This window comes from Ursus maritimus, unplaced genomic scaffold (assembly GCF_017311325.1).
Source record: "Ursus maritimus isolate PB19 unplaced genomic scaffold, ASM1731132v1 scaffold_6, whole genome shotgun sequence".
Taxonomy (NCBI): Eukaryota; Metazoa; Chordata; class Mammalia; order Carnivora; family Ursidae; genus Ursus; species Ursus maritimus.
In genome coordinates, this window is record NW_024426774.1 from 78,130,510 (window position 1) to 78,157,950 (window position 27,441).

Below are 27,441 nucleotides of genomic sequence, written 5' to 3' on the forward strand. Positions count from 1 at the left end.
ATACATTTGTGGATAAATTGCTTCCTCACAGCCACTTCCAACAGGCTTAAGTGAGGAACCTTTATCTTCAGTCTCATAGTCCATACCCACCAGAGACTATGATGCCTGGCCAAACCAGTTAACTACTTTTTGAATTTCCTGGTATACTCTCCCTTTTAGATTGATGTTTTTACTTGCTCTTCTCCCTCAATCCACCTTTCACCTAACTTGAATATTTAGAGTTGTGAAGTAGTCTATTTTCTCCTATATAGAAAATCATCTAAGACATTAGTTTGCATTAAAATGTTACGAATGTATCAGCCATCAGAAAGGATGACTACCCACCATTTGCATCGACATGGATGGAACTGGAAGGGATTATGCTAAGTGAAATAAGTCAAGCAGAGAAAGACAATTATCATATGGTTTCATTTATGTGTGGAACATAAGGAATAGCATGGAGGACATCAGGAGAAGGAAGGGAAAAGTGAAGGGGGGGAGACCAGAGGGGGAGATGAACCATGAGAGACTATGGACTCCGGGAAACAAACTGAGGGTTTCAGAGGGGACGGGGGTGGGGGGGATGGGTTAGCATGGTGATGGGTATTAAGGAGGGCACATATTGCAATGAACACTGGGTTTTATATGCAAATAATGAAGCATGGAACACTACTTCAAAAACTAATGAAGTACTGTATGGTAAGTAACATAACATAATAAAAAAAATCATGAATTTAATATATTTTCCCTACTTGTAACATGTGTACTTTGAAAATAATGAATGGAAGAAAGCAATGCTAACAGTGTTCACCCTAAGAGGTTGCTATGGGCTGAATGCACCCTCTAAAATTCACTAATGCCCGAAGTGATGGTATTAGGAGGTGGGGCCCTTGGAAGGTTATTGGGTCATGAGGGTGAAGCCCTCATGAATGGCATTAGTGCCTTTACAAGAAGACATAAGAAAGCTTGCATCTGCTCTCTCTGTGCTTTCTTCCTTGAGAATACAATGAGAAATCAGCAGTCTGCAACCTAGATGAGGTCCTCATCAGAACCTGACCATACTGGTGCCCTGATCTGACTTCCAGACTCCAGAACTGTGAGAAATAAATTTCTGTGGTTTATAAGCTACATAGTCTATGGTATTTGGTTACAGCAGCCTAAGCTAAGACAGGGGTAAATAGGTAATCGTGGCGCATCAGATTTTCAGAGGCGAAGCTCTTGAAAATACAATTTTCAGGCCATTGCCACTTTGCCTATTCATAAATATAGCTCTTTCTTCTACAAATGGGATTCTTCTGCAGCTCTATTCAAGTGTGCAATGTGAACTGTTGACAGTAATTTATTTTCTTTGCTTAGTCCTTTGTAGTAAAAGATAGTAATAATGCTTATTATTACTATTTTGAGCAAAAGTCAGTGAAGTCCCCTGGATATTTGTTGGGGTTAGCTGGTTGGGTAGTTGTAAATGGGCACCTTTGGAAAAGTGGAGGGTATGATGAATGAGTGTGCAAAGGAGGAATTTCATTTTTACTTCAATGTCTTCTGACTTTTCTATAGAAATGTTGTAAAGACAACAAGAATTTCTGAAAGCCGTCTTTCCTGCTTTGTGATCTCTCTTTTTAGGAAGATTCCTGGAAGGAGATAACTCCACTGTGCACACCTGTGACTGGGAGGCCTAATCCACACCGAAGTGGCCAATCTATAGGGCAGTGTCAAGTCACTGAGGTATGCACATGAAACAGGTTGATTTTTTCTGACAACTACCCCCAATAATGGAATCCACCTTACACTGTTGGCAAGGACCTTAATGTCTTATCCAGATTCCATGCCTTTCTTGCCATTTTGGGGTTTTTAACAAACCCCTTGATTTTCATTTAATTGCTTTGGTAAGCTTGGACTAGAGTACTCTGATCTATCCTCCCTAATTTGAGGTTCTTTCTACTTCACCATTTTGATTCCTGTCAAACACAGCAGTGTTTGTTTTAAATTGAGGTATAATACAAACTAATCTTAAAGTGTACACTATGATGAATTTTTACATTTGTATACAACCCAACAGCCAGATCAAATTACAGAATGCTAGCTATGACTGCCTGACCTAATGGTTTTACTATTATTAAGTTTAGAATGAGTGAACATACCACTATAGTGTCACATGATATAAAATGAAGGAAAGTTGCACAATCTCATCACAGTTTAGAATTAGAGAAGTCAAGATAACAGATTTGTTATAATATTACTAACTTTGCATGCACTTTCTAGAGCCATCTATGTAGGAACACCATGAAAAATCTATTTTTAATGTTAAACATGTTTTAATATGCAAATTAAAACATAAAATTTAAAGCTTCTGTGTTAGCCACACTTTATCACTCATCTTCCCCATCAGAGTCAGTGTCAAGTTTCAACATGTTATTCTCTATCTTTTTATTTTCTTTTTTTTCCTATATTTTAATGTTTTTTTATTATATTATGTTAGTCACCATACAGTACATCCCTGGTTTCTTTTTTTTTTTTTTTTTTTTAAAGATTTTATTTATTTATTTGACAGAGATAGAGACAGCCAGCGAGAGAGGGAACACAAGCAGGGGGAGCGGGAGAGGAAGAAGCAGGCTCATAGCTGAAGAGCCTGATGTGGGGCTCGATCCCATAACGCCGGGATCACGCCCTGAGCCGAAGGCAGACGCTTAACCGCTGTGCCACCCAGGCGCCCCACATCCCTGGTTTCTGATGTAAAGTTCGATGATTCATTAGTTGCGTATAACACCCAGTGCACCATGCAATACCCAGTGCACCCTCCTTACTACCCATCACCGGTCTATCCCATTCCCCCCACCCCCCTCCCCTCTGAAGCCCTCAGTTTGTTTCTCAGAGTCCACGGTCTCTCATGCTTCATTCCCCCTTCTGATCACCCCCCTTACTTTATCTCTTTCTTCCCCTACCGATCTTCCTAGTTCTTACATTCCATAGATGAGAGAAACCCTATGATAATTGTCTTTCTCTGCTTGACTTATTTCACTTAGCATTATCTCCTCCAGGGCCGTCCATGTTGCAGCAAATGTTGAGAACTCGTTCTTTCTAATAGTTGAGTAATATTCCACTGTATATATGGACCACAACTTCTTAATCCAGTCATCTGTTGAAGGGCATCTTGGTTCCATCCACGATTTAGCTATTGTGGACAATGCTGCTATGAACATTGGGGTACATATGGCCCTTCTCTTCACTACGTCTGTATCTTTGGGGTAAATACCCAGTAGTGCAATGGCTGGGTCATAGGGTAGCTCAATTTTTAACTTTTTAAGGGACCTCCACACTGTTTTCCAGAGTGGCTGTACCAACTTGCATTCCCACCAACAAAGTAGGAGGGATCCCCTTTCTCCACATCCTCTCCAGCAATTATTGTTTCTTGCCTTGTCCATTTTTGCCATTCTAACTGGCGTAAGGTGGTATCTTAGTGTGGTTTTTATTTGAATTTCCCTGATGGCTAATGATTTTGAACATTTTTTTTCATGTGTATGTTAGCCATTTGTATGTCATCATTGGAAAAATGTCTGTTCATATCTTCTGCCCATTTTATGATTTGTTTATTTGTTTCTCACGTATTGAGTTTGAGAAGTTCTTTGTAGATCTCGGATACCAGTCTTTTATCTGTAGTATCATTTGCAAATATCTTCTCCCATTCCGTGGGCTGCCTCTTAGTTTTTTTGACTGTTTCCTTGGCTGTGCAGAAGTTTTGATCTTGATGAAGTCCCACAAGTTCATTTTATCTTTTGTTTCTCTTGCCTTTGGAGATGTGTCATGAAAAAGGTTGCTTTGGCTGATGTTGTAGAGGTTGCTGCCTATGTTCTCCTCTAGAATTTTGATGGATTCCTGTCTCACATCAAGGTCTTTCATCCATTTAGAGTTTATCTTTGTGTATGGTGGGAGAGAGTGGTCAAGTTTCATTCTTTTGCATGTAGCTGTCCAATTTTCCCAGCACCATTTATTGAAGAGACTGTCTTTTTCCCACCGGATGTTTTTTCCTGCTTTATCAAAGATTTGTTGCCCAAAGAGCCGAGGGTCCATTTCTGGGTTCTCTATTCTGTTCCATTGGTCTATGTGTCTGTTTTTGTGCCAGTACCATGCTGTCTTTGTGATCACAGCTTTGCAGTACAGCTCGAAATCCGGCATCGTGATGCCTCCAGCTTTGTTTTTAATTTAACTCTTTCAAATGCATCTGCAAGAAACTGAGTAAGTCTGGTTCTCTTGGTATGGGAGGATTTTTCCATCTTTTTGTGTCTTCCTCAATGTCTTTCAAGAGTGATTTATAGTTTCTAAAATATAGTTCCTTTACGTCTCTGATTAAGTTAATTCTAAGGTAACGTATAGTTTTTGGTGCTATTGTAAATGGGATGGATTCCCTAATTTCTCTTTCTTCAGTCTCATTATTCATGTATAGAAATGCAACTGATTTCTGAGCATTGATTTTGTATCCCGCCACATTACTGAATTGCTCTTTAACTTCTAATAGTTTGATCCTTTTAATGTACTGTTGGATTCTATTAGCCAGGATCTTGTTGAGGATTTTGGTGTCCATATTCATTAGGGAAATCAGTCTGTAATTCTCCTTTTTGATGGGGACTTTCCTTGGTTTGGGGATCAAGGTAATATTGGCCTCGTAGAATGAGTTTGGTAGCTTTCCTTCTGTTTCTATTTTTTGAAATAGCTTTAGGAGAATAGGTATTATTTCTTCTTTGAATGTTTGGTAGAATTCCCCAGGAAAACTGTCCGGGCCTGGAGTTTTGTTATTTGGAAGGTTGTTTATCACTGACTCAATTTCTTCATAATTAATTGGCCTGTTTAAAAAATCAATTTCTTCCTGTTTCAGTCTTGGTAGTTTATAGGTTTCCAGGAAGGCCTCCATCTCTTCCAGATTGCTTAGTTTATTGGCATATAGCTGTTGATAAAAATTTCTAATAATCCTTCCAATTTCATTGTTGTTGGTTGTGACCTCTCCTTTTTCATTCATAATTTTATTAATTTGGGTCCTTTCTCTACTCTTTTGGATAAGTCTTGCCAGTGCTCTGTCAATTTTATTGATTCTCTCAAAGAACCCGCTTCTAGTTCTGTTGATCTGCTCTACTGTACTCCTGGTTTCTAATTCATTGATTTCTGCTCTAATCTGGGTCAACTGCTTCCTAGTGCATGGATAGGTCTGTCCCTCTGTTGCTGTTCCAGCTTCTTGAGGTGAGAATATAAAAACTGCATTTTAGATTTTTCTATTCTTTTGAGTGAGGCTTGGATGGCTATGTATTTCCCCCTTAGGACTGCCTTCGCAGTATCCCATAGGTTTGGGACTGTTGTATATTCATTCTCATTGGTCTCCATAAATTGTTTAATTTGATTTTTGATTTCCTGGTTTATCGAATCATTCCTGAGCAGGATGGTTCTTAGTCTCCAAGTGTTTGAGTTTCTTCCAAATTTTTCCTTGTGGTTGAGTTCCAATTTCAGAGCGTTGTGGTCTGAGAATATGCAGGGGATAATTTCAATCTTTTGGTATCGGTTGAGACCTGTTTTGTGTCCCAGAACATGGTCTATTCTTGAGAATGTTCCATGGGCATTAGAATAGAATGAGTATTCTTTGGTTCTGGGGTGTAGTGTTCTATATATATCTATGAGGTCCAACTCGTCGAGTATGGCATTCAAAGCCTTTGATTCTTTGCTTAGTTTTTGCCAGGGTGTTCTGTCTATTTCTGAGAGTGGAGTGTTGAGGTCCCCTACTATTAATGTATTTTTATCTATATGTCTCTTTATTCTGGTTAAGAGTTGGCTTGTGTATCTTGCTGCTCCCCTGTTGGGGGCATATATATTTATAATTGTCATATCCACTTGTTGAATACTTCCCTTAAGAATAATATAGTGCCCTTCTGCATCTCTAACTATAGTCTGTAGTTTAAAATCCAATTTATCTGATATGAGAATTGCTACCCCAGCTTTCTTTTGAGGTCCATTTGCGTGAAAGATGGTACTCCATCCCCTTACTCTCAGTCTGAATGCATCTTTGGGTTCGAAATGAGTCTCTTGTAGACAGCAAATGGATGGGTCATTTCTTTTTATCCAATCTGCAACCCTGTGGCGTTTTATGGGATGGTTCAAACCATTTACATTAAGACTGATTACTGAGAGATATGATTTTAATGTTGCCATGTTGCCAGTAAAGTCTTTGTTTGTATTGGCTGTGACTTTCTGTTCTGTATCACTCTTGGGGCCTTTTTACTTTTATAGAACCCCCCGTAATATCTCCTGTAGGGCTGGTTTCGTGGTTACAAAATTGGTTAGTGACTGGCGATTCTGAAATGTCTTTATTTCTCCATCAATTCTGAATGACAGCCTTGCTGGATAAAGGATCCTTGGCTGCATGTTTTTCTCTGAAAGAGCTTTAAATATGCTCCCCCAACCCTTTCTCTCATTCCAGGTCTGTGTAGACAGGTCTGACGTAATTCTGATGCTTTTGCCTTGGTACTGTTAATACTTTTTTCAAGTCTACACATCATCTTGACCATTGTTACTCCGAATTCCATTTCTGATAATTTGGTTATATCCATATCCATTAGTTCGTTGGCAGAGGCCACAGACTCATTGTCTTTTGGGGGGATTTCTCCTTCTTGTCATTCTGGATATGGTTCTCGTCATAATGGTGATGGTTATATCCATATCCATTAGTTCTGTGGCAGAGGCCACAGACTCATTGTCTTTGGCGGGGGGGATTTCTCCTTTTCATCATTCTGATGAGGAGAGGTTGCTGGGTTGTCCAGAGTCCAAATTATTGACTGGGACCTACACCATGTGCCCTTGTTTTATAGGGATCTTAGGGATTGGGCTTCTTGATTTTTCAGCCTGCCTTCTGGGGGAGGGGCCTGCTGCGCTGATACTCAGGCAACCCTGTTTAGGTAGAGTCTCCGTGTCCCCTGCGAGGGGCAATGGGGACAGGCACACTGTGAGCCGGTATTTCCAGGCTTTTGGTCTCTGGCGGCTTTCCCTGGCAGTTTGCAGTGCCTCTTCTGAGAGTCAGAGCAGCAGCGGCCGAATTTCAGCCTCTGTCACAGAACAGAGGGATTGTGGGGATGTTCTGGCCCGTTTAACTCTGTTTCTGTTGGTGCTGCTCAACCCTGCAGCGTCCTGGGATGTGCGCCCCACACCCGGCGTCCCAGCCCTCACTTTCAGGGCCGGCGCGTCTCTGTCCTTTGTGTTTCTAACATCGCCAGCCGCCAGCTGCCCCGCGCGCTCCAGAGCTCCCGGTCTCACTCTGGTTCCAGTGAGCACACTGGAGCTCCATTTCAGTCTGGTGGCGCGCGTTCCCCAGCTCACGGTCTCAGTCTCCTCTCGCGGGTGCTGGTCGGTGAGTCTGCCCGCTTCCCCGTGCAGGTGGCTACCGCTTCCCGGCGCCTGAACGCGGCGGCTCCCTCCCCCTTCCGTTTATCTTCCGATATCTGTGCGCGGTTTCACGGCTCCCCGCTTCGTACCTCAATACTCAGTGTTGGAGATGTTCATTTGTAGAGATCCAGATGTATCTTCCTGTGTCTCAGGCTGATTCCGTGGTTGTTTAGGCTGGTCTGGTACCTATCCAGCTCGACTCAGGGGACCGGCTGAAAAAGAGGTCCCCTACTCCTCTGCCATCTTCTTCTCTATTCTCTATCTTCTCCTGGGTGTCCACCATGGTTACTTTAGATTCACAGAGTCAACTAGGCCCACCTACGTAGTAGCCAAGTCCCTGAAGAGCTACAGCTACAACTTACTTCTTTTACAAATTGTCTCATGCTTCCTATTCCTGCCCCAGTTTAATACTGTGTAAGAGAAGTAGTTGGTAAAGTTTATATCATGGCGTGTGTGTAACATGATGATCCCTGGCTTTCTGGTTTTGACATTCCAAAATGGGGCACAGACTCACACTTGGGTTGAGTTCAAACCAACAAACTGGGCATTGTCTTTGCACAGTTATTCAGAGATCTAAATAGTTGTCAAGGATGTGTAACCAGACATGTAATTGCCCAAATTGCCGTTTTTCAGACCCCATGTTAACTAAGAGCATTCCCCTCATTTCCCACATTTGCCAGGCTTGTTAGTTTCTCAAGCTTGCTAGCCCAAAAGCTCAGTACTATCTGTGTTTAGGACAGCATCTATGCGGCTGGAATTCAGCAAATGTAGAAAAATAAAGATAATTACTTGTAGAGCAAGTTCAAGCATTCCTTAATATAATACCAAGTATTTCCACTTGTTGAATGACAGAATCTTTTACATAGAGGTTTTTCTCTTGAGGAGAGGCAGCCTGATATAGGACAGTAGGGCAAGCTAGACATCATCTAAGGCTTCTCTGCATAAAGTGGTGTGATCTTGAGTAAGTCAGTACTCTCACCTAAATCTGACCATCCTTCTCTGCAAAATGCCAATGGTTGTAAAGCTGTTTCATTCCAAGGCTGTGACGAGGGTCAGAGCAAATAGTGAGCAGGAACACATTTTGTTAACTACTAAATGTCCTGCAATCTTCCACAACTGCTTTACTTAGTGAGAAGCAGTAGTTTCATGCTTCTCAGGGACCACCGAACTCACAGCCTTGAACAGGCAGTGTACACCCTCTCTTCCAGCCCTTCTCTGATAGTCCGAGGGTCCTTCTTAGACCCCACTGGGAGACATCAGGAGGCTACCCATAAGTCAGCCTTGAGAAGTAATAGATGATCTACATTTCCCCACAATATCTCCTGTGCTAGAGCCTGTTACTAGAACTTGAAATACCCAACTTCAAACCTTTCCATCTCATAATTTGGCAAAGCCTTTTGGAGAGAGTTTGACAAAATATACCAAGAACTTTACAAAGGTTCACAGTCTTTGATTTTGCAATTCTACTCTTAGGAATTTATCTTAAGGAAATACTAGCATGTGTGATATTTAAAACAATGACTGATTAGAAATAATGTAACTACTCGCCACCACAAGATTGGTTAAATAAATCATATTACAGTCAATACAGCTATTAAAAATTAGATTGTAAGAGAATATTAATGATGTTGAAATGTGTGTAACATATGATATGAAGTGAAAAAAAGCAGGTCACCAAACTGCACAATTCTGATTATATTAAACACACACGCCCACACACGTGCACACCCACACACATGCCTGTGAAAACAAAGTAAATATATTAAGTGTTAATTATTGTGGTAAGGATTATAGGTGAATTTATATTTTATATTTCTCTGTATTTTCTTCAATGAATAGATGTATATTTATAGTCAGAAGAATGTAAGTTTTTTAAGTCCCTCTTTTGCATTAGAGAATTAGATCTTCCAATTCTTATAAGATCTTCCAGATCTTATGCATTGGTAAAAATGCATAAGTTACCTAAAATTTACTGGTCAAACGCATGAGTTGTCCACGTGAATCTGGTTTTTAATCCTGGATTTGCTACTTTCTAAAGGTATAATCACAGCCAAATTACTGAATGTTTCTGCATTTTAGTTTTCCTGTCTACGACATGAGGACAACAAAAGTACTTGCTACACAGAGTCACGCGAGGCTTAAATAACACAGATAAAGGGCTGAGTACAGTACCTGGCACATGGCGAACACCTAATAAGTAGCGACCAGTAGAGCTCTGCATTCTGCCGCACTCTCACCCTGTGACATCAGCACAGGCAGTGGGTCAGGCTGATTTGTGGCTGCCTTCTTGCAGAGTACAGAAGAGAAGTTGGGAGGCGAAAAGGTTGAGGACCCAGGGGCCAGAGCTGGAGGGCACCCTCTTCCCATCTGGCTGGGTCAGCCCTGCCAAGAGTCCTGTGCACTGAGTGGGGAGAAGTGATATTCTTTTGTATCCTAATAAAATCCTCATGACAAAAAAAGCCCCATTTTAACTTTTCTGTCATATAATGTTCAGAGTAGCCCAATACCAGCTGCTGAAGGAACAACACATTCTAATTTCCTGACTTGCACATAGTAAAGTTGCATTGTATTGACAGAGCCTTGCATTTAATTTCCTTAGCTTTTTAGACACAAACAAAGCATTCCTAACCAGAAATTGGAAATAAAAGGGAATAACTGCACAATGGAATACACATGCTGATTTGAATATGTCATTGAGTCTCATAAATACTCATTAAAATAAATGCATGGACGCAACAAGGGAAATAAATATTTTTGCTTCCAAAGGCATGCAGCAGCAATATAATCATATTTAGAAATATAAAGAAAGTCATTCTTTTTTTATCCATGCCACACTATATTCCTTTATTTACATTATTATGTCAAGGAATTCTGTCAAATTTAGCAAAAGACAGCATCCTTTCAAAAAATTAAATAAACATGCTTAAATTTCAACTTTTTAAAAAGAAGCTATTTCTAGCAACACAGTGGGGAAAGTCACAAAGAATAGTTCAAAGCCAGAAAGACACTACTTAAAAACATTTAGCTTATTTACAAATATCCCAACCAAACTGGGGATTACGCTATACTAAAAAATATTCCTTCTGGCTTTACAACAAGCAAAATTAATTTCTATTTGGACCACTTCTTCTTTAGTTTTTTTCTGTCTTTTTTCACCTATCATCTGTTATGTATTTGTAAAGAGGTCTAAGAAATTTGTTTACAGTCTAACTTAAGGATAATTCTTTATGGTGATTTACAAACTGAAGTCATTCATTAAAAAGTCAGTCTATCTGAAAATTACAGTGTAAATGAAAGCAACTTTTAGCTAATGGTTAGAAGAAAGTTTTGTGTAATTTTTAAATTTTATGGGTTTTACACAGTGCTGCGAACTCAGTGTGTGCCTAATAAATACATGTTAGATAAGGAGAGGGATGGCAAGAGAGAAGGTGAAGAAGTCATAGCAAAAACTATCAAAACCACCACTTTTCTAAACTATCCATGTGCTAAAATGGAAACCACCACATTAGGGTCAGAAAGAATAATGGTCTTTAACTTCTATAAGAAGCATCAGAATGGTTAAATTACTGTTATAGGTTGAATTGTGTCCTCCCAAAGAAAGACATGCTGAATCCCTAAACCCCAGTACCTCAGAATGTGTCCTTATTTGGAAGCACGGTTGTTGAAGATATAATTAGTTAAGATATAGTCATACTGGAGTAGGGTGGACCCTTAATCCAATATGACTGGAGTCCTTATGAGAAGCTGGCCATGTGAAGACACAGACAAGGAAAACGCCACGTGATTGGAGCTATGCAGCTGTGAGCCAAAGAACGTCAAAAATTCCCAGCAAGCTACCAGAAGTCAGGAAGGGTCAGGGAAGGACTGGCTGTCCTACAGGTTTCAGAGGGAGCGTTGTCTACCAACACCTTGACTTCAGACTTCTGGCCTCCAGGCTGTGAGACAATACATTTCTGTTGTTTTAAGCCACCCAGCTTGTGGTACTTTGTTAGGGCAGCTCTAGGAAACTAATCCAATCACTTTATTTCATTTTCTTTTACCATGTCAGTTTATATTTTTTAATTCATAAAATAAGGCATGTTTGTAGAGGGAATTCATAGAATCACATGTCTGGGAAGAAGGAAAAAATATCATTCAGTTTTGTCAGCCAAAAATACGAAAATCTGATGCAGTTCCTCCCAATTTGTCCTTTGAATAGTTTTTAGCTTTTGTGAAGCTCCATATAATCTCATACCAACTTATAGTGATATTTTCAATTAGCACAATAACATACATTTCTATATTATTTCAAACTTTTGGTAAACATCCTTGAAATTTGTCAGTATGAGCAGTGTTGCCCAGATTATTTTTGGGCAACTCTATTTTATTATTCTACTGTTTTCATTTTTTCAGTCATTCTCTTGGCTCTGACTCTAAGAAATTAAAAATGATCATCTCATCAATTCTTTCTACATTGTGCTGTGTGAGAAATACGAGGTAGGTTATTTAGTAAAAATCAGGCCATCAAATAGACCCTAATAGACCATGGTCATACTTAAGACAGGAATTCTCAGATCTATGTATAAGAGGTAGTGAAGCATTTGAATAATTAGTGAACCAGTTAGTGACTAGTTGGTCTCATGACACCAGGCTGTGACAGTATAGACTCTGGTAGAACCAGAATCTGGTTTTCTGATTCCCATGCCTGCATCATTTCCACTCAGTTCATGGCCATGATTTATAAATGACTTAAGTGTTGCTTGGTTTTGAGCTCAGCATAAATCTATCTAACATATCTGTGTCATATGATCATAGAAATCTTCGTTCTAAGTATACCTTAGCTTGTGATTTGCAAACTTCTTTCAGCCATGGAAATCTTATCTTCATAAATTGTTACTCATATTTCCCATTTATAAAACACAGAAAAGCAGAACCTGTGTGATGGCAGGGAGGGCCAGGCAACAAGCTCAGCAGTCTTATTACCAACTCCCTAGCTCTCCCTTGGGATCCAGGCAGCCCCTGAACTGCCTCCAGGGAAACCTAGGCCTCAGGGGAACACCTGTTGTAAAAGAAAACACATCATCTAGTTTTTCATCCACTCCGTGTGTGAAATGGCTATGCAGAAAGGGAGTTTCTTAAGGTCTGTTGTGTGTAAAGAATTAAGTTATAGAAAACAGCTTTTCAATTTTTCCTAGGCCTAGTTCTCTCTTCTGAATGACCGTCTTGTTCCCAGTTCCTGGAAATTTCAAAATGGGTGGTGACATTTATAAGTTGGCTTATGTTGTGGCCATATCCAGAGCATTCCCTCTTCAATTCCTCTTGCCATCTATTGGGACCCCACTTCTTCTGCATTTTCTCCTCTCTTTATAACTGAAAAGCTAAGTTGTGAATTCTAAAGATCATTTTTGTGTAGCATTTCTCCACAAGTACTATTATAAATCTGAATACATGAAGGCAGCTAATAATGGGAAGTTCAAATGTAATAAAAGAAGCAATTCTGTGAGAATAAGTGGTCTTTCCTTTTTGTGACTCTGAGTTGCATTTCTAGGAGCCATAAAGACTTTATGCTGATCCAGACACAGTTTCTTGTCCAGCTCTTCCTCTCCCCAACGCCAGGGTCCCCACTCCCAACTAACCTCATGGAGCTGCCTGTAGCCAAGAATTAGGACAAATCCAGGTGATCCATGTCAGTCATGGCTGGCCTCTTGATCTGGTCCTGATATTTTCTAAATTAGTTGGCCACTAAATACAAAATGTACATAGACAAGAAAATAAAGAAGACAATTATATTTATTCAAAAGAATAGGAAAGGCCTCAAATTTTCTAATTCATAAATATGGCATTTATAGTCCATAGTTTATTATTGGCAGGTCACTGCTTAATCTTTTATTATAGAGTGTATTTTAGAAGATTTTGAGAATGGAATCACTATAATCAACTGAGAACTGCTAATCAATAAGACTGGCCAACTTGCATATCACCAATGGAGACTTGTGGTTCATTCATTTTTAAAGGGATAAACTTGATTATGATTGAACTCCTCTTCAGTGGAGGTTCTGATGCATATTGGCCAGGATCTGATACATCATATTCAAACTCATGATCCTATTTCAGTTGTGAGATATTAAATAGCTGAGCATAAGAGAGGCTATTGGTCTAGTCACTTCTTGAGATTTCACTGTACAGGCTTAGGACACAAATATGTGATCAAGTATAAATTAAAGTCTGTTATCTCTTCAGCTAGCAATTTCGTTGGCAGAGTCTGATTCCGCTCACCCAACCATCTATCAAAACCAGACATACTTGACAACTATTTAACATCCCCAACCGACTTCTCCCAACCACTTCCTATGGCTCGCATCTTGATTTCTAAAGCTAGGACTTCATTTTTGAGACCCCTTGAGGATTTTGTTGGTAAAGGACATTTCACAGTGGAGCTTGACTGAAGCAATCCTTATATGCAAAATACAAATTTACAAAAAGGATAAGTTAAGAGACAGTAATCCCCTTCATAAAACATTTCAAATAGGTTTTCCATAAAAAGCAAGTTCCTCTGCATTTAAAATACTGTTCTGCTTTTTTAAAATGTTTACCAAAAACTTTTCCATGAACGCATGAAGTAAGAGGAATCTACATTTTCTTTTTCTAGCTAGCTAGGGACATCTAGCCCACTTGCCCAGAGTGAAAACCTGCTCATAAACACACTCCTCATTCACTCATCTCCATGTTTCACTTTTCCTTCTCTTTCACTTGGGCTTCCTGTAATCATCTCTTGAATAAACTACCTGCACCAAAGCTTTGTGTCAGGATCTCCTTTTGGGAGGTCTGAGCTAGATAACTTCCTCATCGTAGAAGCACACCATCAACAGCCTTGGTAGTTAGGGTAGGATGTCTGTCTTGCCTCTGGTCTGCTTCTTCTTTTGTTGCCCCTTTGATCTGCTTCTGCATCCCACGCCTTCCAGCCTAGAGTGCACTAAAGTATTTGCTTCCTTTTAATTCAACTGATATGCCAGTCAAAAAAGATTCTTAATCTCTCTACCAATGCTCAAAAATGGCTTTTTAAAGGGCGGAACTTTGCTGCCAAATCTACAACATCCACATGTTCCTTTAACTTCCGTTGCTCATATCAACCTCTTTCTACTCTGGCTAAGAGGTATGAGCAGTTGTAGGGCTGAGGCCTGGGTTATATAAATGAGAGTCTCCAAGGTCCTAAGAAGATCTTTCAATCATTTAAATCAAACCCCCTCATGTCACATGTTAGAAAACTGAGGGGCAGAGAGGGTAAGTGTTTGCTTAACGCCTTGTCCATCAGAGAAGAGGAACTCAGATCTCTGACTCCTAACCAAGGCTTTTCCCTTTCTGAGATTTTCCTAAACACATTCCACCATTGCTTCCTTTGCTTGACTCAGTTCCCTCTCTTTACCACTACTTCCATCATCTGTTTCCAGGTGACCTAAGTCCTCACTGACCCTGAACCCTTAAATTACATTCATGGAGTCCCATTTCACAGATCTGCTACTTTCCTTGCCCTGCCTCACACTGAGGTTTAAAAGTGCTACCAATATTTTTGCAACAAAGAAAAAACTTGGAAATAAGTAAAGTGATGTACAGGGGGTTGTCACTGATGACTTCTTGCATAATTGAGCTCCCCTTGGGATTTCTGTGACTGTGTGGGATAATTGCCGACTGGCCCTTTGTACCCTGCGAAGATGCACATTTATATCCCACAGCCAGCTGAACACACAAGCATCTAACCTGTCATCGGAGCTTTTGAAAGCCAAGGCTAGGCTGTCCCTTCCTGGACTTGACTGATAATCTGGCTTCTGTTTTTAACCTCCACATCACCCATGCCTCAGCTTGGTCTCCTGGTCCCACCTAACCTATCTAGATTTATCTCTTGGGGTTCTCTGAATTGAGTCCTCTGGCCCAGTGCAGCCAGTTTCCTCATTTTCAACTTCATGTTCTTTGTCTAAGCAAGTTATCTTTTCCTCCAGCTTAAAATGCCAAATTAGCATTTATTTTCCAAATTATTATCTTGATTATCTTTTTGGATGGGTTTGTGCTCTCAAATAGATTCTTTTGGACAAGGGCCATGACTTAAGTCTACTTCCTGATATTATGTATTGCACATGACTTGCTATTGACTGAATGTTTCTGTCCCCCATGTGTTGAAACCCTAAGCCTCAGTGTGGCTGTATTTGGAGATGGGGCCTCTAAGGAAATAATTAAGGTTAAATCAATAAGATCATAAAGGTGGGGCCCTGATAGAATAGGGTAAGTGTCCTTAGAAGATGAGATACCATATGGCTTCCCCCCCTCCTCTGTGTACTAGCACAGAGGAAAACCCATATGAGAACAATAGTGAGAAGGTGGCCATCTGAAAGCCAGGGAGATAGCTCTCACCAGAAACCAAATCAGCTGGAACATAGATCTTGGATTTTTAGCCTCCAGAACTGGGAGAAAATAAATCTCTATTATTTAAGCCACACAGTCTATGGTATTTTGTTATCACAGCCTGAGCTAACATAGGGCTGTTGATTGAGAAAATGGTCCTTACCCTTGGATCTCAAGCCGAGTTACAAGATGGCCAGGTGTCACTGCTTCTGCGTGAAAAGTTAACTAACTTCCCACAGAGTCCAAAACTAAACCTTCCTTTGTCACCACCACTCAACAACTCGTATCCTTTTCTCTGTGCCTGACAGTATCCTCCCAAGTGTGAACAAAGCTCTGGGCCACAAGCAAATACGTTATTCCCTTGTCTACATCGACTCTGGCATCCTGTCAGATGCCAAGTCTTAAGAGAGTCTACTGGCCCAAGACTTGCATCTCTCCTTTCTCCAGGACTTATTCTTCTGGCCTGTGCTCTTGAGATGGTCTCTTCATGGCTCTTTCAACGTCTAGTCTTCATCTCGTAGACAAAAGAGGAAATGGAGGCTCAGAATTAAACATTTTTGAGGTTGCACAACTGATAGAACTAGGTTCAAACCTGGTTCAGTTTTGCCTCAAATCTAGCATACTTTCCACTGGACCTGTTTAGTGTTCTTCTGTACAGCCAGAATTTATAATGTTCTGCCTTTAACTAGAGATACTTGTGAGACTGTCTTATACCCATTATCAAATTGTAAGCTCTTTGAGAGTAGCTGGCTTCATCTTCCTTATATCTTGGGCAACGGCTAAGTCAGTGCCTTGTGCTGGGTAAGGCACTTCAAGAAAAGGTCCTGAACTGAAAATAAGAAGTAACTGTCACAGTGGTGACATGGGCAAAAGCAGTTTAGGAGAGATTCAGAGAAAGTTTGTAGGAGAAAGAAGAGTTGGTTTCTGAGTTGAGCTTGAGGTGATGGAGAATCTGGCTAGGCAGAGCAGGGGTGGTCTGAGTTGGGCCTCAATATCATGAGTGAACCTGTGGAGGGAGGTTGGCTTCGTGGGGGCGAGGGCTGCATTTCTGCATTGGGTTCAGCTATGCACACCAAACAAGTCAATCAACTTTAAACATTGGTTTCTTAATGTGTAAAGTGGGAAAAATAAGAGTACCTACCATTTGGGGTTAATGTGAAGAATAACGAGATAATGTATATAAAGGACTTAGCACATTGTCTGGACCTAATAGGTGTTAACTATTATTAATAATAAATACTATTAAAATACTATTAGTAGTAATATAGTCTGAAATTTCACATGCTCACCAATCTAGCTGAGTAATTTACACCACAGATAAAGCCATTGCTGTGAATACATTAAAAAACAAAATCATACTACTAAATTCATAGCAACACGTTGGTTACTGTGATTTTCCTAATCAAAGGATTCTAGGAGTCCTTTACAAGGGAGTCTCATAGTTGAAAATCTTGGAAACCACACCGTTGAGAGGCAGGAGAGTGCTACACATATTCAGGGTAAAAGAATAACCGGGCTGAATCAGAGTCTCGGATTTTCAGAGTAGGCTGACCTAGCGAGAATCCCTGTTCTACTTCCAGGCTGTGCTTTTAAGGAATTTAGGCACATTCCTTATCTTCCAGTACTTTGGTTTCCTTATCCTTAAAATGTGGATGCTAATACACAAAGGTACAAGACAGGTTAAATTCGGTTCTGTACATAAAGCGAGAACTGGTAGATGATGATGAGGGTGATATTTGTGAAGCCTAATTGTGAAGGGCCTTTGACTTTCATCCTATAAGGCTCTTGTTCTCCAAGTGTGATCCCTGTACCAGCAACGTTAGCATCCTCTGACAACTTGCTAGAAATGCAGATTCTCAGGCCTATCGCAGACCCCGGGAACTCTGGAGGTGGGGTCAGCAATCAGTGCTTTTACAATCCCTCCTGGTGATTCTGATGCACTTCGGTTTGAGAACCTGCTGTGAGGTAATAGGGAGCCATTTAAAGTTTTTGTACAGTGGAGTGATGTGATAAAAATGACTGTTGTGCACAGACAATATATTCCTGTTTAACAGAATCAAATTACCTAACTACCGACAAGCTTCCAAAGTTGCTGGTAGAAGACTGTTCATTGATCCTTAACGATCTCAAGGCACAAAACGGGGGCTTAGCACTTAAGGCTCCAAACAGTGCTCACCTACTGAATGAGGTAGCGCGAGGCGATTAGAGGTGCTGTTTTGGGTACTGTTTCCACCGAAAGCCTTGGGACCCGCGGCCAGGTGATGCTCACCGAATTCCGTACCTACAAGCCTGTCACAAACGTAGCCTGCAAGATAGGAAAAGAAAACTGTGTGGGGAAACCGGAAATGAGGGTCTTAGGGATATAGAATCTGGGGGTGGGGGAAGGGGATGGGATACGCGGGGGTGAGGAGAAAAGGAGGCCCCTTGTCCCTGAGTGTGGCTACACGCCCCTCCGCGTCCCTTTAGAGCCCGGGCGCGGCCGGCTGGCGGGGGGACACGCAGCCCCTCCCGGAGACAAGGGTCTCTCCGCCTCCGTGCGTTTGCGGCCAGGTCCAGGTCACTTCTGCTCCCTTTATTGTTAGTGCGAGATGGGGCGTTTCCTCACCCTCGGCACCTCACCGGGGACGTCCCGGGCCGTCTCATCCCTACTCTGGCCTTTTCCGCGAGCGCCCCGCCGGCGAGCCGCCGCCTCCCGGCCGCGGTCCGCGATGCCCGCCGGCCGGCCATTGTTCGGGCCCCACCCCTGCTGAATATTCACGCCGCGCGGGCGGCTCGCCCCGCGCCCTCCCCAGCGGGGCTCGGGCTGGGAGTGCGTTTCCGCTCGTTTTTCCTGCCGGGGAAGGAGAGGGGGAGCTGTTTTCTCTCTCCTCAGAATATATTTTCGGTGTCCCGTTTCTCCTCCTCCCTCGCCGCCGCCGCCGCCCCCTCCCTCCCCGCCTCCCTCCCCGCCTCCGCCCCCGCCTCCCGGGTTATCTTTGTCTCGCTGCCTCGCGCTCACTCGCTCAACTCTCGGCGGCGCCGCGGCCCCACGCTCCGGGCCCGTCCTCCAGGCGCGCGGCGCGGGGCGCGGGCGCCGGGGCCTGAGGCGGCGGGCGACGCCCGGGGGCCTGACGGCCGCCCCGCGCCATGGTGTGAGCGCCGCCGCCGCCGCCACCGCACGCTCCGTCCGCCCTCCGCGCGCGGCCGGGCCGGCCGAGCCGAACCAGCCCGCCGCCGCCGCCGCCGCCGCCGCCGCCCCGGCCTCGCGAGGCGGAGTCCCGGCCGCCCGCTCCCGTGCGAGGAGGCGCCGTCGGCGGCCTGGCCTGTGACGGAAATAAATAGAGAAACATATTTATTGGTACTATTTTGTTTGGTGGCAAAAAGGGAAAATGGCGAACGACTCCCCTGCAAAAAGTCTAGTGGACATCGACCTCTCCTCCCTGCGGGTGAGTGGCCACGACGGGCCCCACGGCGGGCGCGCCGGGAGCGGGGAGCCGGGGCCGCGCCCCGGCCCGCCGGGCGCTCGGGCGCTCGGGCGCCGCCGCGGGCAGAGCCTCGGGCGCGGCGGCCCCTTTGTCTGTCTGCGTCGGCATGTACCGGGCGGCGGGGCGCGACCCTCCGCCGACGCCCCCACCCCGCCGCGCCCCGCGCGCCCCGGGCGCGGCCCTCGGACGCTGGGGGACCGCGCGGGGCGAAGCCCGCCCGGTTTGCAATCGCCCTTTCTCTCCAACTGCTCCGCTTTATTTATTCATTGTTGTGCTGCTTTTAAATTCTAACCCCTCCCCTCTTCTCTAGGATCCTGCTGGGATTTTTGAGCTGGTGGAAGTGGTTGGAAATGGCACCTATGGACAAGTCTATAAGGTCGGTGTGAGGCGCCGTCTTTGTTTCCCGTGGCACGTTGAAACTTCTTGTTGGGGGACGAGGACATGGGTGATAAACACGCTGCTGAGTGGAGACCACGCCACTTGGCCAAAGTTGGGTTTTGCCTTGCAGTCCCTCTGTTTTTAAACAGGGGTTTATATTCAGGCTAGCCTTAAAAGACCTCACTCATTTCCTGGCTTTGAGATAAGGAAATAAGCTACGCTCTTAGGCATGCACTTTTCTTCAGTAAAATGGGAAAACATTTTTTCATAAGGCAATCTTAATTCTTTCGTTTTCCCCAGTTCCGGCCCTCTGAGTTTATGTGTGTGAATTAAAATTCAGTATAGGCAGACCTGGCCTATGATTATCCTAAACCATTGCCTTGGCCTTCTTGAAAATTGTCATCGTGTTGCCTCGTTTTAATGTTTGCCAAGTGCTCAAGGTGAGGAGTTTGGTGTTACCTGGGACTGCTTCTTAACTCTATCATACATGCTGCTGATGGATGCATACGTATTTTGGGGAAGCAGGGAGGGGTGTGTGTTTGGGCACCAGGAGCAGCAAGAATTACAGCATGAGGATTATAAAATCTGAATTCCAGGAATAACCTGTTTGACAGGTGTGTAATTGAAACAGAGATGAGGGAGAGTGAGGAGTCAAGAGGATGCCCAGATTTCACACCCACCCCAGGCCTGTCTCTCTCTCTTTTTTTTTTTTTTAACACCCGCCCCCCAACGGTAAATGAAACTCACAAATCTGGAGACTATGAGTCTGCTCTGAGTAGCTGACACCTGATGTGACTAACAGTAGTGCTGTTCATTTTATTCAGAGCACATTCTAGAGCTTCTGAAAGAGCCGTAGGTAGGTAATGGAGGCTTAGGCCTTGAAGATCTGAAACAGAATGTTAAATTTCCCCTGTCCTGATTTACTTATTGCTAAATGTTTTCTAAAAGTAATCTGCACTGGGGGTGTTTTCTGGCTGTTAGAGTGGATACAAGGGGCTAGAAAAAAATATCTTAAGAAGCAGGGCTTTGTGGTTCACCATGAAGAATTGTCATTGTCTCATTAAAAATGGAGGGAGGGGATTGGAAGCTGACTGTAGACATTTTCTTAGGCCAAATTAAGTGTGGATCCTATTGTCTCTTTTATGCCGTATGAATAAGGTTCATCTATCCCTTGAATGCCTCGCCCCGGCCCCAACTTCCCCTGGCCTGGGCTGTGTACCGCGGGCCGTGTACCGGCCTGTGGTCTGAACTTGAGTCAGTATTCTTAGGTGATCTCAAGTGAATTAGCATGTGTTTTGTTGGTTAACTGTTGGGGCTGGGGCCAGATTTTTGAATTTGAAAGGAAGCCCTGTTAACTCAGCCTGCTGGGCTCAACTGAATTTGGAAGCCTTTGGAAAATTTTGGAGAAGATTGTGTTGCAACTCAGTGAGTGGCCTGGTAACTGGCTCTAAGACATTCTCCGCAGCCCCGGTGTTTGTTTAAGCCCCAGTCGGTTTTTTTCTAACCCAGTTTTTCTGGCCAAATCTAAGTGGTGAGTGTACTCTTCCAAGTGAGTTAGCCAAAGCTTATTTTGACCTGGTTACACAGTAGTTGGATTGTTTGTATCTTCCTCGGTCAGCATGGATGGATGTGAAGAGTAGTGAAGTGAACTAGAAGCCAACAGTCCATTTTTAAACCCATTAAAAAAAAAGGATGAAACCTGAATGTGTATTATGTGGCTTTAAGAGGTGGGAGTTCTTTATGGTAACAGTTTAGGCAGGTTCATTGTTAAATTTTTCCCCCTCTTCTTTTCCTTTGGTTCCATCCCCTCCTTCCCCCAAGCTTTTGAAATAGATTTGCTGAGCGGTGCAGTTGGGAAGCATTTGGGATACTGGCGGTGACACAGCTCTCTGACTACAAAGTCTGTACAGTTGAGAAGAAATTCTCAAATTATGCAAACCTAACAAATTAAGAAATCTGCAAAAGTGGCATACAAGCACAAAATAGTGCCTAAGATTTTGCTCACCAGCAGTTCTATTTTATTCTGGAAGATTTCAAACGTACACAAAGAGAGAGAGTAGATCACCCCATTTAACAGTTAGTCAGCACATGACTGATCTGGTTTCATCTATAGTCTTTCTCCGTTAGTATTTTAAGGTTAAAGCCTAGATAACATTTCACCCATAAATACCTAAGTGTGTATCGTTTTTGTTTTTCAGATAATCACAATGCCATTCTGACACCTAAAAAGTTAATTCCATAGGATTAAATATTCAGTCTTAAGGTTTTCCTGATTTTTCATAGATGTTTTCTTACATCACAATATTTATGGATACTGGGAAGTTCAGTCTTGGTAGATGGTAGAAATAGGAGAAGCTGTTAACATCTTCATTTGCATCTCCTTTTCAATGTCTAATTTCTAGAATGATTTATATTATGCAGAGGAGTTTATTTGGGATTTGTTGGCATGATTTGCATGTGGTGCTTTTGGGATTAGATTATTAATACTAGCATTTATTTATTATTAAACATCTAGTGTGAATAGCATCTGAGTTGGGAAAATATTTGTGATAAGTTGTTTATAGAGAAGCTTTTTTTCTTAACATAACTTCAGGTAAAATACTTTTAAGCTGAACAACCTGTAGCCCTAATTTGTTTCATTGCTAGATCTTCTATTTTCTGTTTTTTCTATGAGCTTTTTATTTTTTAGTGATTGTGGTTTCTTATTTTGAGAAGGCTGTATTTATGTGAGGCGAATGAGTAAAAACAGGGAGTTTTCTGGGTTTTGCTGTGTTTTATGAAAGTGGCTTTTTTGGGGGGTGGTTTATAATTTTCTCTATCTGTGACAAAATTGGTAAATAGTTTGGGTGTAGTTGAACAGCATATAACTATCTTTAAAGAAAAGAGTTGAAACAGAGTAGAGTATGTTCTATTTAGAGAAATGCATTTTTTTTTTTTAAGATTTTATTTATTTGGCAGAGATAGAGACAGCCAGCGAGAGAGGGAACACAAGCAGGGGGAGTGGGGGAGGAAGAAGCAGGCTCATAGCGGAGGAGCCTGATGTGGGGCTCGATCCCATAACGCCGGGATCACGCCCTGAGCTGAAGGCAGACGCTTAACCGCTGTGCCACCCAGGCGCCCCTAGAGAAATGTATTTTTTGCATTAGGTTTCTAAGGGATCACTGGGAAGGATACTCACAAATTAAAATTTGAGAAAAATACTGTGAATTTCAGTTTACAAGGTTTCATTCAGAATACCATCTATTTATAACAAAGTGTTTATCTTGTGCATGTTAAGTAAATCTAGTGAATATTAATTATTTTCATCAAAGGGGGCCAGTGACTGAAAAACAAAACCAGAAAAAATAAGGTTTTTGTGTTATATTGGGTTTTGTTATTTTTAATATTTTTTTTACCATTTTTGTTTTTCCTTGGGGTTATGATTACCCTGCTATTTTGTATTTTGTGAGCATACAATGACTAGTGTTCCAAATGTCCTGACTAGGAGAAGGAAAATCCTACATCTGGAAAGGTACTGCAGGTAGTAAGAGGGGAAGTTAGGGAGTTTAGAATCCAGCAGGTACAATGTCTGGGGTTAGGGCTTGCTCACAGGAAGGATGGCAAGCTTTTTGGAGGATTGAGCATCTTGACCCTGTCTGACCCTTTCTTTGGAGGAAAGGTAGGCTGTAAACCTTGGAAGATGAGGAGGAGAGTATTCTGGGCCCAAAGATGGTAAGCAGAAGCAACAGTGAGAGTTTGCTGCTGTTTAGGGCATGGTGCTAAGGCTGTCCCCCTCATTTACTGAAGAAAGGGGAGGGGTGTGGTGACAGAAGGACCAAGTGTGACCTCTTTGGGAATGACAGGAGGTTTAGGGAGTAGTGGGCATCTGAGGAGAGGTTATTTGCTCATGGGTTAAGGAGGGATGTCATTCTATGAGTATTGAGGGGTCATTGAAAATTTTGTTGGGTTTGGAGACCGCTGGGAGTAAGAAACCTGATCAGATGATGTTTGGGGAAGGAGCAGGTAAGATGGTTGGCCTAGGACAATGGTCCAGAAGAGAGGAGGTAAAGGCTGGGGCAGGGCAGTAGCAGTGGCAGTAGAGAGGAAGAGTGTTGGGCTAGATTCTTGGACATTCTTCCTTGCTGAGGTCAACCTGCTAAATTCAGTCATTCTCTGCAAGCTTTGGTGTGGCCCTTTAAATGGGTACACTGTTTGTGCACTGGATTAGGAGGAGCCTTGGGAACTGTGAAAATGCTAAAATTACTTTCGATTGCTCAGCAGTAAAGTTCTATATAAATTGTATGTCTTTTAAAAATAGTCTAACATTTTTGATCAAACACTTAAACTTTTGTGAGGGGCCTCTCTAAATGTTATCCCTTAAGTGTAGCATCTCTTTTTCGTGACTGTAGGTAAAGACATCCAGTGGGGCAAAATGAATTTTGAGGAACTTAATGTTTTCATTACGAGGAGGCTTGAATTGCCACTGAGTGGCATGTACAGACTTGTTCTAAGACGTAGGGCTCTTTCATGCTAGAAGAATTCTGGACTTGGGTAAGGTGGGAGGAAGCCAATCCCATTGAACACTTATTGGTTTGTAGCTCTCCTAAAAGATATCAGCCCCAAATTTCCAAAACTTTTCAGTTAAATAAAATCACAAAATAAAAGCGTAACAGAAAATCCAACCACCAGATAAAATCCTACTCATGGTCGTTTTAAAATTTCTTATTGCTTGAAACTTTCTAATAAATAAATGTTCATTTGCATAGCTGCAAACTTGTAGTTTTGCCTTTTTTTCTTAGCCAGTTTTGGGTATATGTATATTCCTACATATTGAGATAATCCAAAAGTATTATCTGGGGGCACTTCTGGTGCACTGTGTGTGTTTGTGGATTTTGTGGACTGATACTAGCAGGGCAAAGACTTTGAAGTAATACATCCTACTTTTGAAATAATGCATCCCTGAACAGGTGTGTTACTAAGCCAAGGAATAATCATCTGAGGAGTTTCATTCCCAGGGAACTAAAAATACTATAAACTGAAGATGGATGCTTTGACATGAATTTCATCCATGGTTTTTTATTTTGTTTCTTTGCTTTATTAGTAAATACTTGGTCATCTGGTCACGAACAGCTGCTTAAGCCAAGAGATTGTCTACTCTGAGGGCATCAGATGTTTTCCATCTCTTGAGCTGTTTTAAGTTTATGATGCCTGTGCTTCCTATCATTAGTATCAGTGCTTTCATTTTTCTATATCCCATCATTTTAAAAAATTGGTAGACAGCAATAGAATATTTAAATAACTGCACAGGTGTACTGCTTTCAGACCCAGTTTGTCCAGACACTGGAGCACAGCTGTTGACCAGAGGGCAGCCTTAATATGTGATAACCTGGAAGGCTCACTCCCCATCTTATATATGGGTCTGTTATGGACATTCTACACAAGTGCAGACCCCATGACAGTTGACTATATTTGAGGCAAGGGCTTATTCCACAGTAAGTTCTTAAAATCAAACAGTACTTAGAATTTCTGATAATTTTAAGGGTTGAAACAATTTTATGTCACCGTCTTACCTTGTGAAATCAGTGCTTTAAAAACTTTCACAGATAGTGATCGCAGATCATCTGATTAACTACTTGCAAGTAATTGCTTTGAATAGTTACTACAAGCAGATTTTTCGTGAATTCAAGTTGGTTTCTTACAATACTAGAGTGAATTGCCAGTGTTAAAGTATTAAAATATATTTAATATTTAATTTGGGACCAATTTATGATCAGGATGGAGATTTCCAAGTGCTTATTTAGCTTTTGGAAGATTTGGTTGGCAGTTTATTTTGCTCTCATAACATGATAACACCAGAGTTGAGTCAACATAAATATTTTGGACATATGGAGAGATGGCTAGGAGAAGAACAGAGAAGGCCAGGTGATGTATTGCCAGTGGCCAGTGTGGCAGTCATATGCTCTTATGTTTTATTGTACTATACGACTGTTCACTGGACAGAATATGATATTCTGTTAGGAGGCTGGTTCAGTAATAAAAGTCTGCTGGCATTATTCAGAAGAGAAGTGATGTGGGAGGCCCTGAGTTGGGAGGCAGTGTTTTCTATGAGAGTTTCAGAAGAAAGGACAGATAAGTTTTATGACTTTTGGAAACCCTGACATCTGTGTGGCATTATGAGGAGCTCAGAACTAAGTTGGGGAGACAAGATGCAGGACGATTAACCATTCAGGGTTGGTTTCATGCCACTTCCGGTTCTCACTGTGCTCTTACCCAAGTGGGCCCTTGGCACTGTTCTGCATGTTGGGTATATACATACAGTGGTGAACAAAACAGGCAGTTTGCTTAGATTCTTGGACATTCTTCCTTGCTGAGGTCAACCTGCTAAGGAACTCAGGAAGGACAGGGGATGGACATAAAATGCCAAGCATGTAATATCCACTGTAAATCCAGTAATGTCTCTTGTCTCCCCAGGGCCTCTGCCCAGCATGCTTGCATTTAGACATAGCACATGCACTAGCACGTGAACTGGCTCAGACTTCAAGTGCGCTTTTTCAGCCTCTGAGGGTTTCTTTGTCCTGTAAAATTCAGTACAAACAAATGACTAGAAAAGTGAAAGAAGAAAGTAGACACACAAAATACCAGCCTGTCTTTTTATTATTAGAATGAAAAACTGTAATGTTATGTTGTTAAATCGCTATAAAAGTTTTTACAGTTTTTCTCAGTTTCTGAAATGGTCTCCTTGTGTACCCTAGTCAGCATACCACACTTTGAGGAGCACTGAACTGGCAGGATTGATTCTGTGCTCAGGGCTCTTCATAAGCCTTTGGGTTGATATGTTGCATCAGCAAGCTGGAGAATTGGGGCCATTGTCCAAGCCTAGCAGGTGTTCTCCCATCCTGGAGAAGTAGGGAGCCCAGAGCACATGCTGCCCACAGCTTGGTGCTTAATTTGCCTTTGAGCCCTGGGGCATTGTAACTATCTCAGATAGGGCCTGATGCTGACAGTTGTCCTATTAAATTTAAATAATGGAAAAAAACCCCACACTTTTGCATTATGACTTAAAAAGTTTCTTTACATTTTATGATAAATAGGGCTTTAAGAACATATCAAAGTTATGAATGCATATGGTTGTAGCCAAATGATACTGAAATTCTCCTATTAGACCTTGGAGTTTTCCTATTCGCAGGAGGGCATCTATTTTCAGTTTTTAGTTGCCATCGCTGAAATTTACTTCCGTATTTTTAAATTCTGTGCTCATGTGGCTATTTGTTGATTTATCAGTTTTATGCGTTTGTTGACTTCTTGTAATAGTAGTTACAGTTGTTGAACTACAGTTTTTGAACTTCTGCAGTAGTTGAAGATTAGCTCTTAAACTCACCTCCTCCCTTAAATGAGTACATATATCATGATTTTGGGTTAAGATGATAATTGTTTATATTATCGTGACTGTGTAAATACCATTTATCTCTGAACCACACAGTCTAATATGATTATATTTCCTTTTTTAAACATCCCTTCCCCCTTACATTGACATACTTTTTCATTTGCTTAGTTTTCTGTATACCTGTGATTACTTTCTCTCCCAAATGCCCTGAAAAGTACCTAAAACGCCCAGCAAAGTTAAGCCTTTAGCAACAGTTTTTCCAAATGCTTAAATACGTGAGAGGATTTTTTTTTGTTTTAGATAACCTATTGATTCCACTTTTTTTTTCTCCCAAGAGGTACCTCAGAGCTGGCCAGGTATGGTTGCCCCTTAGACCTGGTACATAACTGTTCCCTTGGATCATTTCTGTTTCCTGGATACGATAGTCTTCTTTTTGGATTTGCTACGTTATTTACTGAAGCACATCCTGTA

The 27,441-nt window shown here is 42.0% G+C and overlaps 1 protein-coding gene and 1 long non-coding RNA gene across 35 annotated transcripts in view; one reads left to right on the forward strand and one right to left on the reverse strand.

Annotated features, from left to right (window-relative positions):
- Positions 1-18,065, reverse strand: part of LOC103670648 — a 20,644-nt gene extending 2,579 nt beyond the window's left edge. The window contains exons 1-3 of the long non-coding RNA XR_570630.1: positions 17,942-18,065; positions 13,008-13,113; positions 9,565-9,793 (exon numbers count right to left, since the gene is read on the reverse strand). This is a non-coding gene — a long non-coding RNA (uncharacterized LOC103670648). The remainder of the gene's footprint in view (positions 1-9,564; positions 9,794-13,007; positions 13,114-17,941) is intronic.
- A 956-nt stretch (positions 18,066-19,021) lies between these two features.
- The window catches only part of MAP4K4 (mitogen-activated protein kinase kinase kinase kinase 4), a 189,309-nt gene continuing 180,889 nt past the window's right edge, over positions 19,022-27,441 (forward strand). For 9 of the 34 annotated variants that reach the window (XM_040623601.1, XM_040623602.1, XM_040623628.1 and 6 more), the window contains exons 1-2: positions 19,025-19,190; positions 19,540-19,605. In XM_040623601.1, coding sequence (XP_040479535.1) covers positions 19,134-19,190; positions 19,540-19,605 — 123 coding nt within the window. In that variant the 5' untranslated portion in view covers positions 19,025-19,133. Of the gene's footprint in view, positions 19,191-19,539; positions 19,606-27,441 lie in introns of all 34 variants that reach the window. The other 25 variants (XM_040623608.1, XM_040623615.1, XM_040623605.1 and 22 more) reach the window with 8 other exon arrangements.